The sequence below is a fragment of the Cryptomeria japonica genome, chromosome 8 (genome assembly GCF_030272615.1).
Source record: "Cryptomeria japonica chromosome 8, Sugi_1.0, whole genome shotgun sequence".
NCBI lineage: Eukaryota > Viridiplantae > Streptophyta > Pinopsida > Cupressales > Cupressaceae > Cryptomeria > Cryptomeria japonica.
This window is the reverse complement of record NC_081412.1, coordinates 394,157,325-394,170,181: the sequence shown is the minus strand read 5'-3', so window position 1 is coordinate 394,170,181 and position 12,857 is coordinate 394,157,325. Positions and strand designations below refer to the sequence as shown.

Sequence of the window (12,857 nt, the reverse complement as noted above, 5' to 3'; positions counted from 1 at the left end):
CTGCATCCAAAAATGTGTCAGCAATAGATCATAAACATACATGTATAAGCATCCACTCTGCATCACAAATAGGTCAGCACAACATATCCATAATTACATCACAATAAAAACAAAGAAGTACACATCATCTATCATCATCAAATCATGTATATATATATAAAGAGGTAAATGTGTCTGTCATAATACAATGATCGCCTCAAAGGGTCAAAAAATATGATACACAAGAAAAACAAGGAGCTAGCTCTCCCCTCCTATCTCTCCACCCCCCTCTATTGTACCTCCCCCACCTGATCCCTCCCCCCTAATGGTGGCCGAAAACCCACTGATCCCCCTATCTGCTGACTATGGGTCCTGTGAGACCGCACACTCCCAATGTATGAGGTTGCTCGATGTGCTATAGGCACTGCTCCATGGTACAACCCCCTATAATACTCTACCTCTCTTGCTGACCTCTCCGCCCTCTCCCACTGTTGCATACTATCAGTAAATATTTGCGTCAGCCCTGCAGGAACCAATGCCTTATGGGTTGCATCCCTCTCCCCCCACAGTTGTGTCACATCCACCTCCACCCTCTGTACTCTAGCCTCTAACCCCTCTAACTCGACATCCTGTTGACGAATGGCATCTTGAAGCCCTGCAATGGCTGTCCCTGTCCGGGCCTCCTCCAACATCCTCTCTGACTCCTCCCCTTCCTCCCTTAAGGTATCCACTTTTGTCCTGGCAGTATGGAGACTATGTCAAATCAGCTATCTCCTGTGTCAACCTCTCCACCTTGACCTCCATGCTCTCCCTCTGAGCCCTCTCTACCTGTAGCTCATCCTCTATGGAATGAAGCCTTGTACGATAACTGTCCCACTCCTGCTGTAAACTGTCAAAATTAGCCTGCCTCAATCCACCCCTCTCCTCCCCCTGTGCCTAAGGAATATCCATAGGTACAACCTCCTCTCTCTCACCAACTGCAACCTCCACAACCTCTCCCACTGGGGCATCCTCCGCAGCCTCTCCCACTAGGGCATCCTCTCCCTCTCCCTCTCCCTCTCCCTCCTTTGGATCCCTCCTCCACACAACCCAGACTCTCCTCTGTTGTCCGCCCGCACCATGCCCTGCGCGAACCACAACTCTCTCTCATGGGCCATCATCCTCCCCACCCACCACCTGATCAACCCCTGGCTGCAACTCCTCATCATCCAACACCCTAGGAATGGTAAGCTGCACTGGCAAGTGCCCCTCCCACCAGCTCCTATATCCACCTGTCATGCCCGGATCCTCCCCTGCCCCCATCCGCTCATCCCAAACCAAGTGAAATGTTGTCTGGAAGCTAGTCCGACCCTCCAAGGGACTCATTGTAGGGCCCCAATACCTCACCTCTCAGGTAATCCGGGGATATACTGGAATATCCCCCACTACATCTTGTACCTGCCCAAGCTGTTGAGCCACCCTGAATGGAGCATAGTACTCAATGATATATACAGTTCTCCCAAACATCCACATCTCCACTCCTGCCCAGTGCAACTACCAGTCATCCCCCCACCTCTCACATCCCAAAAAAGGTCTCCATGTGAACTATGTCAGCTCATTCAGAATCCTTCTCCAAAACCAAATGGACGATGTCTGTGTATAGTGCAGCAGCCCCTGTATCTGTCCACAAATGTTTGTCGTGGCCGCCTGTCCTGTACCCCTAGTGGTCAAGTCACTGCAATGTGCTCCCACACCCAGATGTGTAAGAGTGTGACCCCTGCAGATAAACTAGCATACTCTCTGTACACCACCAGATGCATATCATGATATAGTTGAGCTAGCATTGTCACGCCCCACGCATACTGCTGACCATCATGCAACATGAAGTATAAACATCTGCTCCATCCAAGGGGGAATCCATGTCTGCCCAAATCCGGAATGATCCGCCCACTCTGAAATCCGCAAATCACCAAAACCAATCGAGGAATCCGTCGAACACCCATCGCCCGACCCAAGTGCATCCTGCTCCTGTCTAACATAGGTGGCGTCTCATACTCGCACACCTCCTGCAGATAAAAATTAGCTACATCTAACTGATACTCAGGGATAATGCCACGAATGGGGATCTTCAAGATCCTCCAAACATCTAACAGAGTCACTGTGGCCTCTCTAGTTGGCAAACGAAAGGTGTTATACCAACTATCCCACCTCTCCACCAGCGCCATCATCATGGTAGTATGTGCTCGTATCCTCGGCCACCTTCCTACATAATGTAGTCCTCGCGCAACTATCACCTCCAGCTCATCATGACCTAACTCATGATATAGGCTCATTGTAGCAGGCCAATGCTCCCTCGAAGACAGCGGTCCCCTCTCCACCTGCATCCATTAGACCAAATCATTACTTTCATGCCCAAAAAATTCTCTCCTCCCCCCCTGAAACATCCATACTCTTCCCCCTATTCCAAAATTCTAAGCCAAAATTGTATTTTTTCCCTTCCCAGGTGCACGTGCTGATTTACCCAGTGCTCGTGCCAAAACCGTGACGCTCGCGCCAACAGAGCTTCCATCCCTACTCTGATCCCCCCTCCCCAGCCCGTCAACGCGAGCACCCGCATAACCCCTTGGGCGCTCACACTGAAACGCGAGCACCCGTGCTAAAGCGCTAATGCACGAGCGCCCACACTAAACCCCCCTCATTCTCCTAAATTCCCTGTTTTACCCGACCCCTTCACGAGCGCCCGCGCTGCTTGCCAGCGCTCGCGCTAATCTAGGGGCGCGCACACTGAAACAACGATCAGCGCGTGCACCTCGCCTAACTTAGACCCCCATTTCTAGCCCTAATTTTTATCCAAAATTAAAAATTTCAAAAGAGGGATAGTCCTACTCACCGATGGTCCATAGCTAGTCGATCGGTCAAATCGTCGGATCCTCTCAACACGATGATCATGAACTGGAATGCGGTCCATCTCTCCTTCTCTTCTTCTTCGCTCTGAGTGGCTCTAAATCTTGTGTGTAACAATGACTCCTCATTGGGCCCGTTGTGGTTTATATGGGCCCCCGTGAGGGCCCATTTCCTCTATGGTCTTGCACCTTCATTTCTTCCTTCCAAATTTTTTCACAGCTGCTTCATATTTCTTCCTCACTTACCTCTTCCACCCAAATTTTTCTTCCTTTATTTTCAAGAATTTTTCGCCTTTTTTTCGAACAAATTATCGAGGGGGCATACACCTCCCATGCTTTACGTCGAGACATCTTTTTCTTCTTCTATCTTCTACACATCGCCAAATTTGTTGCTACGTAAAGGAGGGGCAAAATGTAGACACTTAAAACTAATTATTTTAATTGTTTTTAATTTCTCTCATAATTAATTTATTAATTAATCATGCAAATTTTAATTCTCCTCAATATAATTAATATTGTCACTATAATTGCAAATTCCAATTCTCCTCAATATTAATTAATTATAATTAATATTGTCACTATAGTATGTGATTAGTTTATTTAATAAATCAACTCCTCTTTTTATTATTCTAAAAATTAAATCTTCTCAAACCCTCCCCTTAACTAATTAATTTCAATTAATTAGTTAATCTACATGATTCCTACAAATCATCTTCCTAATCCATCATTAACCTAATAAATTCTTCTTGAAATTCCCTAAACTCACTTAACCTTATTCTTCTAATTTTTAATTCCCTCCACTCATTCTCTCTCCTAATCAAATCCTCCTACAAATCTTATCCCACCTAATCTTTCCTCTAATCCCCCTCCTAATGAGTTGCTAGTGGCTAATCATCATGATTAGCCACAAAGTCAACTCCTTGTCCCTTCCATCCGACCACTATCTTTAAATGCTCTTTTCTTAAGTGAATGTGAAATTTTCAAAATCTCACATTCCTCAAGGCATCTCCTCTCCCAGGGAATTTTTAATTCCTTCTTATTCCTCCAATCCCCATGATCATCCCTTTTTGGATAATTTTAAATTCCTCCTCCCCATTCTTCAAGGAATGTCTCATCCCTTGCTCTTCTCAAGGCACATTGGGAAGTCTTCCCAATGCACCTTGAGAAGTGTGGAGACAAGAAATGTCTTTAAGGCATATCTCTTGGTCTCCACACCCTCTCTTGGGCCTTGTGTGAGCTCACAAGAAATCCCAGCCCTTCATCTTGAATCCATCTTAGCCATCCATTCTTCCTCTCCTCTTCCTATAGATTGAGGACTCCATCCCTCCATTCATCATATCCAAGTTTAGTAATCTTATGCTGCTAGTTTGAGCCTCGAAAAGCCATCATAGCATCCTTACCATGCCAAAATCATCTCTCATCCACACTTATTAATCTCATCCATATCATTCCTCAAAATCCATCTTAATCCATTTGTTCACAATATTTGGAGAGCCATCCACATCAAGCAACCAAAGGAGAACATCAAGTGGAGCATCATCAAGGGGCATCTTCACTTCGTCAAGCTCATTCCAAGGAAGAGGTAAAAATATTGTGAGGTATATGCATGTCATTCATGTTTTTAAGTTATGTCTTTAATTTCATATGTTTCCATGTTTGATTTGTATGTTTTCTAACTAATCCACCTCACACTCCTTTTCACCATCTTCACATAGCTCATAATCAACTAGATAAATGATGATTATCAAAATAAGGATGACAAGTTGATGCCCTATAAACAGTTGGTTGAAGATTTTAAAGAGCGCTTTGAAGAAATATCATTTAATCAAATCCCAAGAAATGAGAAAAAAACAACAAATGCAATGACTACAGTAGCATCTCTTTTGCAGAATCAAGAGAATCAACAACATTACAAATTCCTGGTGGAAGATATCTTACATACTACTGTTGAATCCCATAATACCCAATGATTTGCCATATATCTGGAACCCATCAATCTTTATATAGCCAAACTTATCGATACCTAAAAGAGAATATCCTTCCTCCTGACCTATCCTACAATCAAAAGAGAAATTTTATCCATCAGTCATCCTGATATATTATCATTGTTGATACCTTGTATAGACAAGGTCTATAATAGCACTCTACTGAGATGTCTCGAACAAGAGGAATCTAGAAAAGTTCTTAATGAAGTCCACGTAGGTATTTGTGGCACACACTCAAGTGGTTTAACACTAGCTAGGAAACTTATTCGATTGGGTTACTATTGGCCTACTATGGAGAGAGATTCATTTACATATGCCAAGAAATGCAAACAATGTTAGATCCATAGGAATCTCATCCACGCACTAGCACAAGAACTACATCCTATGGCAGGATCATGGCCATTCTCTCAATTGGGTCTTGACCTAGTGGGTTGTTGAACACTATATTTGAAAATAAAAAATATATAAAAAATGTATATTCCCATAGGCGTGAAGACTGAAAGATGTTTTCGGCCAGCAAATTGTATCGAGCACTGCAAAAGAAGTTTCATCGAAAGAGTATTTTCATCGAAATGAGGTATGTAAAGCACTAAGCAAAGGTATTTCGGCAAAAAGTTACTTTCGATGAATGTAGAAAATCACTCATCGATACTCTAAGTTTCATCGAAAAGGTGAAAACAAAAGGCAAAAAATGATTTCGAAGGAATATCATTACCGAAGAGACTCATAAAGCATTCATCGAAATGCAAGTTTTCATCGATGACATGATGTCGAACAAAAGAAAAGTTGTTTCATCGATAAAATAGGATATCGATGAAAATAGGATATCGATGAAAATGGAATATCGATGAAAATGGAATGTCGATGAAAATGCATGAGCCTTCACCGAAGAAAGGAACTCATCGAAAGAATGATTTCGATGAAACTTACGAGTAACTTATCGAAAAGGAGGTCCATCGATGAAAGAATGGTTTCAATGAGTCTTGAAAGTGGCTTCTCGACATGGGCTATTCACCGAAACAATAGTATCGAAGAAAATGGGCTTTCGATGAAAGATTTAAACACTCGGCCGAAGACAAGGGTTTCATCGATAACTTGAAATATGATCACTTTGAGTGAACTGTACTTCCCGCGAAAGAGTTAAAGGCCCAATTGAAGAATGTCACATCTGCAATTAAGTTTAAACACTTGAGTAGCCGTTGTAGACGCAGAACATTAACTGTGCACAAGTTGCCCATACGATTATAGTTGAACTGATTGAATTTTCATGAGAACCAAATCAATGCCAAAAGACTGAAAATTGCGAAGAACTTGTGGAAACCTGCGAACGATAACCAGAAGAGCTGAGCATTTCTCCAAGTAAGTGTTGTTTCTCATATTTGCTGTAATCATGGAACCTTCATCTTCTTCTTCTAAAAAGAGTAGGAAAGGAAAAGAGTTAAACCCTGAAGAGAAGCCCAAGAGATAGAAGAAGGAAGCAAGAGCTCTGACTCAGGATTTGTTAGACCAGTGTCCCTCATCTAGTGTACGGTCCAAAAAGATCAAAAGTGAAGAAGAAGGATTAGAGGATAGATTCGAAAATCTAGGAGACATTTGGACTGAAATCAGAGGACATGAGTTGTTTTTGTTTAGCTACAAAAGAAGGGATGCTCCTGAACCCATAAGTAATCTATGGAAGAAGAACTTAGGCAAATTGGTAGTCCCAAATGTGTTTGTAGATGTAGAATTGATGAAAGCTCTGGTAGATTGCTACAATCCAAGAACCAAAACCATATGTGATTACAGAGGGAATACATTAGTAGTGATTAACAAACAGACTATTGATATGGTTTTTGATTTGGACTGGGAAGTAGAGGAGAGTATCGATATGAAGAAACTTTCACAAGAATTCTTTAGTTTGGAAAATATCTACAGAAATTGGAGACTACCTATTCACAGGCCAAAAGTGGGTGGGTCATTTGTTCCGTTCAGCAAAGATGACAAGGTGTCGTTTGATGTCCACCACTTCCATCCATATTTCAAATATACCTACTATGCTGCAGCTCAAGTATTGGGCCTAGAGGCTCATCCGCTCATGGATATTGGGGTTATGGTTTTGTGTGCTGATTTACAGTCAAAAGACCCTAGGTCATTTGATTTTGCCACTTATATTGCAGATGCTTTAAATCATGGATTGGAAAAGTTGAAGGGGGACCTTGTGAATGTTCATTTTTCATTGTATTCCTTGTTAATGTATATCATTCTTTATTGTGGACAAGAGATTAATTTCTGGTCAGATGATTTCTGCATTCGATCCTATGATAAAAATGGTTTGAAGAAGCCAGTTCAGTTATGGGTATCTGCATGGGACCAGAGGTTCATGAACAACCAGTACTGGCACTTTCAAGAATATTTTGTGAAACCTCTTAGTGCAGCTTTTGGGCAACACAGGGATTACACTTTGTCCCCTGAAATCAAGAGATTCCTCAGACCAAAGGACTTCTCTCCAGAGTCACAGATTGATCATAATTGGGGTGATTGGTATTTCCATAACAATCACACAGAAATCAGGGTATTTGGATATGAAGGAAAACCCCACATGCTCCCAATTACAGTGCCAAACAGGGTGGCTAGCCTGGAGATTATAAGACAATTGTCTATTGTCGGTGCTAAACACCTTACAGACTCCGGTAAACAATCCATTGTTCCAGGTTTATTGGTTTTTTCTGATTTCATTGTTAAAAGTTCAAAAAGTTATCATTTACTGCAGAACAAGTTAGACTACTATGGCATGACTCTGGGTGAACCTAGAGAGAACTTCGACCCTAAAGGATATATAAGAGCTGCCAGAGTATCACAAAAACTCAAAGCTGGAATACATGTGGCCAAAATGCCAGATGACCTGATTAAGAACCTTGAAAGAGAGGAGGCCAAGGCTTTGAGAGAAAAGAGTGAGTTAGTTTGGGAGGCCTACAAATGGAAAAGGGCAAGGGGAATGATAGATGGAGACCTGATTGGAAATCTCCAAGATCCTCTGGAAGTGGCTAAAAGGCTACTTCAACATGAAGCAGAAATCATGCATAGAGTGCCTTCGCAATTCCTTCATTTCATTAATACTGAGAAGGACAGTCAGCCCCTAGCTCACATGTCACCAAAGTCGACCGCCAATAGTATCCCACCTGATTCTCCTAGAGAAGATTATCCTCCTGGTTTCGAAGCAGAGATGAATATGGACACTGGTGAAATTAACATCAAGGATGTTGTTGATATAAGAATGACTGAGCATGAAGATTTCGTTGCTGATGATGGATTCGCTTCTTCTAGGGAGTTCCTCTCATTTTTGTACCAATACAAAGGAGCTCATGTAAAACGAAGCATGGCTGGAAGACCAGAGGAGGAACAGATGAAGAGATTGCAAGATGAGATTGATGTCCTCATGAAAGATATGACTCCTGAGAAAGGGAGGAAACTACTAAAAGAGGCCGGTGTAATCATCTTCTCTGGTTGGGATATAAACTCAACACTTTTATTTGATGGCTTCCTGAAGAAACAAGACTTGAATCAACAGGTGTTGCCTCAGGAGATAGACAAATTGTTCTTAGGCTCTGGATATGATCCAGACAAAAGGGCTCTCCTACAATGGGCATTGTATCCAAAGGGGAAGAGGCCTATCATTGTAGACATTGAAGAAACCTTTGGGCACCTCATGGTTCATCAGGTTGGAAAAACTGACCCTAGGGTCACTGCAAAACTCAACTTGGATGTTGCCAGATTGAACCTGGACCAGACAGAGTTTTTGGTCAGAGAGAACGTCACATATAAGGGGTTATATGAAAAATCTAAAGAGGAGAATCAAAAGTTGCAGGCAAAAGTATTGCAACTAGAGACAGGGACTCCTATCAGCGAATACACCTCATACCCCGTGGGACGTAGCTTGGACAATGTCTCTGATGCTCTGTACTGGAAATACCAAGCAGAGAAGGCCAATAAACGCGCAGAAGGTATCCAACAAAGGATGGACAAACTGGTCAATGACATCATAGGACATCGGTTTAACACCATGCTCTTGCAGGTTGAACCATATTGGAAAGTATATAATGGAACGATAAAAGCGTTAACAAAGCATGAGAGGTTAGAAGCACGATTGCATGAAGTACTGAATAATGTCGATGCCTTGACGCCAGAGGAAAAAGCTGAGGGGACTGCGTATATGGAGAATCATGTCAAATTTGAGGATACGCTGAGGAGAGACCTGAAGGAATTGGATGATGAGAAACCTATTGGAATGCCCTCCGTTTACAAAGAAGGAGAAGTGATATCCCTGGAGGATTTGCGAAAAGAGCTCACTAGCGTCAAGGATTGGGCCTTGTTGGAGATAGATCGAAGTAAGGATATGGCCCCTACTGTCAACCAGATAATATTCAAGTATCTGTCGTTGAGAGATGAATTGAAGAAACAAACTCCTCGAATCAAAACCTTCAAAGACGATGATTACATTCATCATTTGGGACTCCTAAATCTCTTTTTGCTTAAGTTTAGAAATACTCAAATTAACGATTAATATTTTGAAAGGTCGTGTCTCTTCATGAAAGGCCTTCATCCTCATATATATATGAGGATGATTTTTGTAATGTAAAGGGATAGTGATTAGATAAGACAAAGATAGCGATAGAGGACAGCCTGTAAGTCTTCTGTATACAAACTATAATGGAATACAAATTTTGATCAGCTATTTCTCTGCATATGTGTTGTGGATCATTTCATTTTCTTTTGGCAATCGTCTGTGATATTGTCTGATAAGATAAGGTTATTCATGTTCTTAAGATCATATCTATGTTTTATATTATAATGTTGCAACAAAAGTTTTGCTTGCGGATTGTGATTGCTCCTTGCAAAGCTTAATTGACTGGTCCCTTAAGGGTAGGGTTGAATTCACTCAATCAGCATATGATATAAGCATTCATTTGGTTCCAAAAAAAATAATAACTGACAGGTTCATAAAGGGATGAATTAAAAAACTGTCTCACAGGTTCGCACCATAAGTCCTAAAGAAAAGTGTAATGACTCTGTAACCCAAACAGCGAAGAAGGCACTGGCTAAATTACAAGTTGCACTCATCATTTCATTCATAATTGATTATTTTAATAAGCAATAGAAGTAATTAAGAAATGTAAAGCAAACAGTTATTACAAACAACAATCTTGAACTCATCTGCTATATCTCCATTCAAGGAACTCATGCCATTTCAAGATCAGGATATATCAGATTAGGATAATAAATCTGCTATAAAAAGCGCTGGTAATTGGAGACATTCAGTGAATAGGTATACCCGCCTAGGTCCTGCAGAGCCTAAAGTGAGAGAGTTAGCAACCAAACAGGTTCACTCTATATGTTGGCCAAGTCAATTGGAGGGTTTGATCATAGGAGTTGGCATTTCCTTAGAACCTATCCAATCTGTTGATTTGAGACCCAACAGATTGGCGACTCTGCTGGGGAAGAAGAATTAAGACTCTGCTGTGGGAAAGAACTCAGAAAAAATAAATAACACATATCCTCTAGGAAAGAGGTGGCGACTCTGAAATAAGAATATCAATGCACGGAACAAGATCGGTTACAAAAGGACAATCTTTATCCCAATTAGATTTCTCTCAACGAAAGAACAAAAATAAAGAACCCATGAATGATTCCATGAGAGAAAGATACAACCAGTATAAACATGAAAGTAGCCAACATTCGCCCTTAAGAGAACAAGATAGAACAACAACTTCAAGCCCGGTGAATGAGGATTTGGTTGCAGCATATAAAGCTCAAAAGGGGCGATGCCAAATTCCCCCTGGTTTTGAAAATCACGAAGCACGGTCCAGACAATACACACCACCTCCATCAGGATCAAGTATGGCAGACCCTGCAGATAGATTTACAGATTTAACTAGACAAATGATGGAGGCAGCTGCTGAGATGAGAGATTCAGGAAGGACTTAGGAATGTTTGGAGCTATGTGCTAAGTTGGGCATAAATGTTGGTGAGGATGACTTTAATAAAGATGTAAACAACTACAAGAAAACATATGCTCAAGGAGTGGGTAAAACAAAGGGTAATGATTTCAAAGCTTATGAGAATCCCTTGTTTGGTAGCAACAGGGATGATCATGTGCAATCAAGTGCACCACCAGTCCAGCAAAGTTCACATACTCATAATCAGTACCCACCCCCTGGTCAATTTTATAACCAACATCCACCCCCTAATCAGTTTCAATATCAACACCAGAATCAATACCCTCTTCCTTATCAAAATCAAATACCCTTATATGGTAATGTGAACCAAAACTTTGGGAATCCTCATGGAGGGCATGGACTAATAAATATGGAGCAAATGAGGCAGTTTGATTTTTCAGGAATGATAGTGTACCCATATCCTATCCCAAATGAAATCAGGACAGCGATACCAAGGTTCACAGGAAGTAATGCAGTTTCAGGTGAGGCTCATTGTAAAGCCTTTGATGCAGTAATTGAGGATTTTGGGTTACCATATGAAGATGTCAAGATGTTTATGCAATCATTAATAGAAGATGCAAGAGATTGGTTTAGGACGTTGCCTAACGCATCGATTAGAGATCTTGCAGGATTCAAAGATTTGTTCCTTGAGCAGTATGGAGACCATAACAGCCCTAAGTTTGCTTTGCACGAAATCATTAGTATAAAGAAGGAGCAAAATGAATCAGTGATAGATTTTAACAAAAGATTTAACAGGGTTTTAAACAAAATCCCCAATAGGATGAAACCAGTACCTGAGGTGAGCATTCTGTATTATATCAATGCTTATGACAGTAAAACAAACTATGAGCTGAGAACCAGAAATCCTAGAGACCTCCGGGATGTTATGAAAGATGCCATTGTTATAGAAAACAACAGAAAGGCTGCTGGTAAAGTGGGAAAGAGAGAGGATGCAAGGTTATACAATCCTAGAGCACCCAAGGCTAATAGAGATGAAGATAAGCTTGACAAAGTTTTAAATGCCCTGAAAGATTTATCTGTAAGAGTAAACAAAATAGAGAAGCAGCAATACTACCGTCCTGAGAGACCTAGACTACATGACATGCCTTATAACACCACATGGAAGGATGGAAAACTAGTAGACAGGAACCACAGAGATAATCAACAAATTCCAGATCCTTTAAAAAGAACAGTAAATTATACTCAAGACGATGACATGTGGTGTTATGCTTGCAATATGCCACACGCTTCTTCTTTGTGTGCAGTAGCAAAAGGATTGCAAGAGGAGGAGGATAGCTATGAAGAACATGTGGATGATTCAACTGTTAATATGATATCATTTAGTCAGGAAGGAAGGTTAGATTCCATGAATATTGATCAATGCTCTGTCTTACCTGTGACCACCAGCAAAAATGAAAGTGTTAAGCTCAGAATCCCTACTGAAGAAGAAAAAAGAAGAATTACAGCTTATGCCGTTGCACAAGCAAAAAGGACTTATGATTTAAGGAATAGGGTGGTGAATCCAGAGCAAGGTAAACCTACTAGTCTTTTTATGAAAGAAACTGATGAGACACTCAAGCGAATAAACAAAGGAGCTATGACTAAGGAGGTTGTACCAAAGAATAATAAGAAGGGTCCTAATGTTCAAAAGGAAGAAATAGTAAAACTCCCTTCATCACAACACTCTACCTCATTTGATATCTCAACTGCATTAACACAATTAAAAGTTTCTGTTCCATTGATGGAAATAATGAGGTTTCCTGAGTATAGAGAAAAAACTTTGGAGATGATTTCAGATGTCCAAGAAGAAAAGATTAATGAACAGAAACAAGAGGTCCCAACAGGTGATAACAATGAACAAATGGCTCCAGTTATATACTTAGGGTCCACTATAACTAAAAACCCAACACAAGTAGACCCATTTTATCTCACTTTGGTGATAAACAACAAAAGGGTGAAGAATTGTATGATCGATTCAGGAGCAGCCATAAATGTCATGCCTGTTGGGGTGATGAAAGAACTAGGATTGGAAGTTGATA

At 41.1% G+C, this 12,857-nt stretch overlaps 1 protein-coding gene across 1 annotated transcript; it reads right to left on the bottom strand.

Annotated features, from left to right (window-relative positions):
• Positions 1 to 1,685: 1,685 nt before the first annotated feature.
• LOC131857676 (protein MAIN-LIKE 1-like) lies at positions 1,686 to 2,575 on the bottom strand. Its single transcript, XM_059210378.1, has 2 exons — positions 2,480 to 2,575; positions 1,686 to 2,336 (listed from the first exon to the last, which is right to left on the bottom strand). The coding sequence occupies exons 1-2, from the start codon at positions 2,573 to 2,575 to the stop codon at positions 1,686 to 1,688; spliced, it is 747 nt and encodes a 248-aa protein (XP_059066361.1).
• Positions 2,576 to 12,857: the final 10,282 nt, after the last annotated feature.